The sequence below is a fragment of the Salvelinus sp. IW2-2015 genome, linkage group LG4q.2 (assembly GCF_002910315.2).
Source record: "Salvelinus sp. IW2-2015 linkage group LG4q.2, ASM291031v2, whole genome shotgun sequence".
Classification (NCBI taxonomy): Eukaryota; Metazoa; Chordata; class Actinopteri; order Salmoniformes; family Salmonidae; genus Salvelinus; species Salvelinus sp. IW2-2015.
In genome coordinates this window covers 14,117,022-14,119,001 of record NC_036843.1, presented here as the reverse complement: position 1 = coordinate 14,119,001, position 1,980 = coordinate 14,117,022, and the positions used below count along the sequence as shown (strand labels likewise).

The 1,980-nt window shown below is 44.1% G+C and overlaps 1 protein-coding gene across 1 annotated transcript in view; it reads right to left on the bottom strand.

The window, feature by feature from the left end:
• The window catches only part of LOC111962982 (runt-related transcription factor 2-like), a 9,127-nt gene extending 7,855 nt beyond the window's left edge, over nt 1–1,272 (bottom strand). Inside the window, exons 1-4 of the mRNA XM_023986212.1 lie at nt 1,042–1,272; nt 681–837; nt 495–599; nt 274–381 (exon numbers count right to left, since the gene is read on the bottom strand). Of these exons, the coding sequence (XP_023841980.1) occupies nt 274–381; nt 495–599; nt 681–837; nt 1,042–1,272 (601 nt within the window). The remainder of the gene's footprint in view (nt 1–273; nt 382–494; nt 600–680; nt 838–1,041) is intronic.
• Between the last annotated feature and the right edge of the window lie 708 nt (nt 1,273–1,980).

The window sequence follows — 1,980 nt, the reverse complement described above, 5'->3', positions numbered from 1 at the left end:
GAGAGAGACAGGGATGAATTGAGAGAGACAGGGAAGGAAGGGGAGAGACAGGGAAGGAAGGGAGAGAGAGAGGGAAGGAAGGGGAGAGACAGGGAAGGAAGGGAGAGAGACAGGGATGGAAGGGAGAGAGAGAGGGAAGGAAGGGAGAGAGACAGGGAAGGAAGGAGTAAAAGAGCAATGAGTGTTTCATATAGTTACTAGTATCTCATGAAAATATCAGTAAACTTTGGCCCATCAGTATACACAGAAAGAGTTTAACTGCTCTGTTTTCACCTCTTGTTGGAGGGTTGGTGATGTTGTTGAGGGGGCGGAGACTCTGCATTGGCATGGCAACCCTGAAAAGCCCTGTTTTTGGACCAACCTCCATCTTCTGCCTGTGACCTATCAGAGAGTGGCATACATAAGTAGTTATAGCCCTCTTCAATCAGAGTAGGACACAGATGTTCCTGTTCAAAAACCTGAGTCTGTGTGTGTGTGTGTGTGTGTGTACTCACGGCGTGGCTCTCTAGGTCCGTCTACAGTAACTTTGATAGCTCTGTGGTACGTGGCCACCTGGGGAGGACTGGTGAACACGGTTATGGTCAGATTAAAGCTTTTACCTAGAGAGAGAGAGAGAGACATGTTAAACACACACACACACACACACATACTCTGTTGTACACAAACACACACAAACACACCTCTCCCACTGCGTCCTACAAAGCGGAGGTCATTGAAGCGTGCTGTGTGTGATGTCATCAGCGTGGTGGCGTTCCGTAGCTCAGCTGAACAGTTATCATCATTCCCTGCCATCACCGTGACTAAAACACCGTCACTTACATCACCCAGGGCAACCACCTGGAGAGGGAGGACGGAGGGGGGATGCAGGACAAATTAAATAGGGAGGGAAAAGATGTTCAATGGTCCCCTCACTAAACCTTTCAGTAGCTCTCCCATGTGTACACTGTGTACTGTAAACACTGGCAAGCTGAAAGAAGGGGAATTTTATTTAACATGAGGTCAAGGGATGGAGACTCAGATTCCAGACTTTGTGTGTGTTACCGTGAAGGCACGTGGCAGAGTCTTGTTGCAACGCCAGTGTGCGGGGAGGCTTGACACCAGAAAGTTGGGGCTGTCGGTGGGCCTGAACTCAGCAGGAATGTCCCCTGTACTCCGGGGGCCACTGTCCTCATGCTGAGCTGTCACTCCCACTGTCCCATCTCTGGTCTTACCATTGAGCGGTGGACTGAACCTACGGCTAGTGATCTGGGGATCTGGGGGAATAAGCAACATGATGAAACTCGATCTTCATTAGCCGACAAGCAAAAAGCCTTCTGAAGCCACAGAGGACATAGAACAAGTAAAATCTGCTAAAAAACAGTTCTGACCCAGCTATGGCTGCAATCAACAGGCTAGTAAATAACATTGTTGGGAGCATATAGAGTGTGCAACTTTCTTTCTTGTCATTCATACAGTACTGTATTGTATACGTATTTAAGTATTGTTTAAAAAAAAAGTAAAAAGAAGGGTTAAACAGCACACACACAGTCTCTCTCTCTCTCTCTCTCTCTCTCTCTCTCTCTCTCTCTCTCTCTCTCTCTCTCTCTCTCTCAATTCAATTCAATTCAATTCAATTGACTTTATTGACATGGCAAGTTATTATTACTTAAACATTTCAAAGTATACATATCGGAAAAATTTAAATAAAATAGTATTATGTATAATATACACAAAATATATATATATTTAATATAAATAAATGGTGGACTAACAGTAATAATAATAGTAGTAGTGGACATGGGATTACCATTAATAACAGCTACAACAAAACAATATTAATCAGAACAACAATACATTAAAGCAACAGTAGTAGAACCAGTGTCAACATGACTGAGAAGACACATGGACCTGGTACGAAAGACAAAACAAAACTAAGCTAAATGGGAAATATTATCAACATTACTTTGCATTTTTCACTGGCTGTCCCTCAGGCTGTGGCAG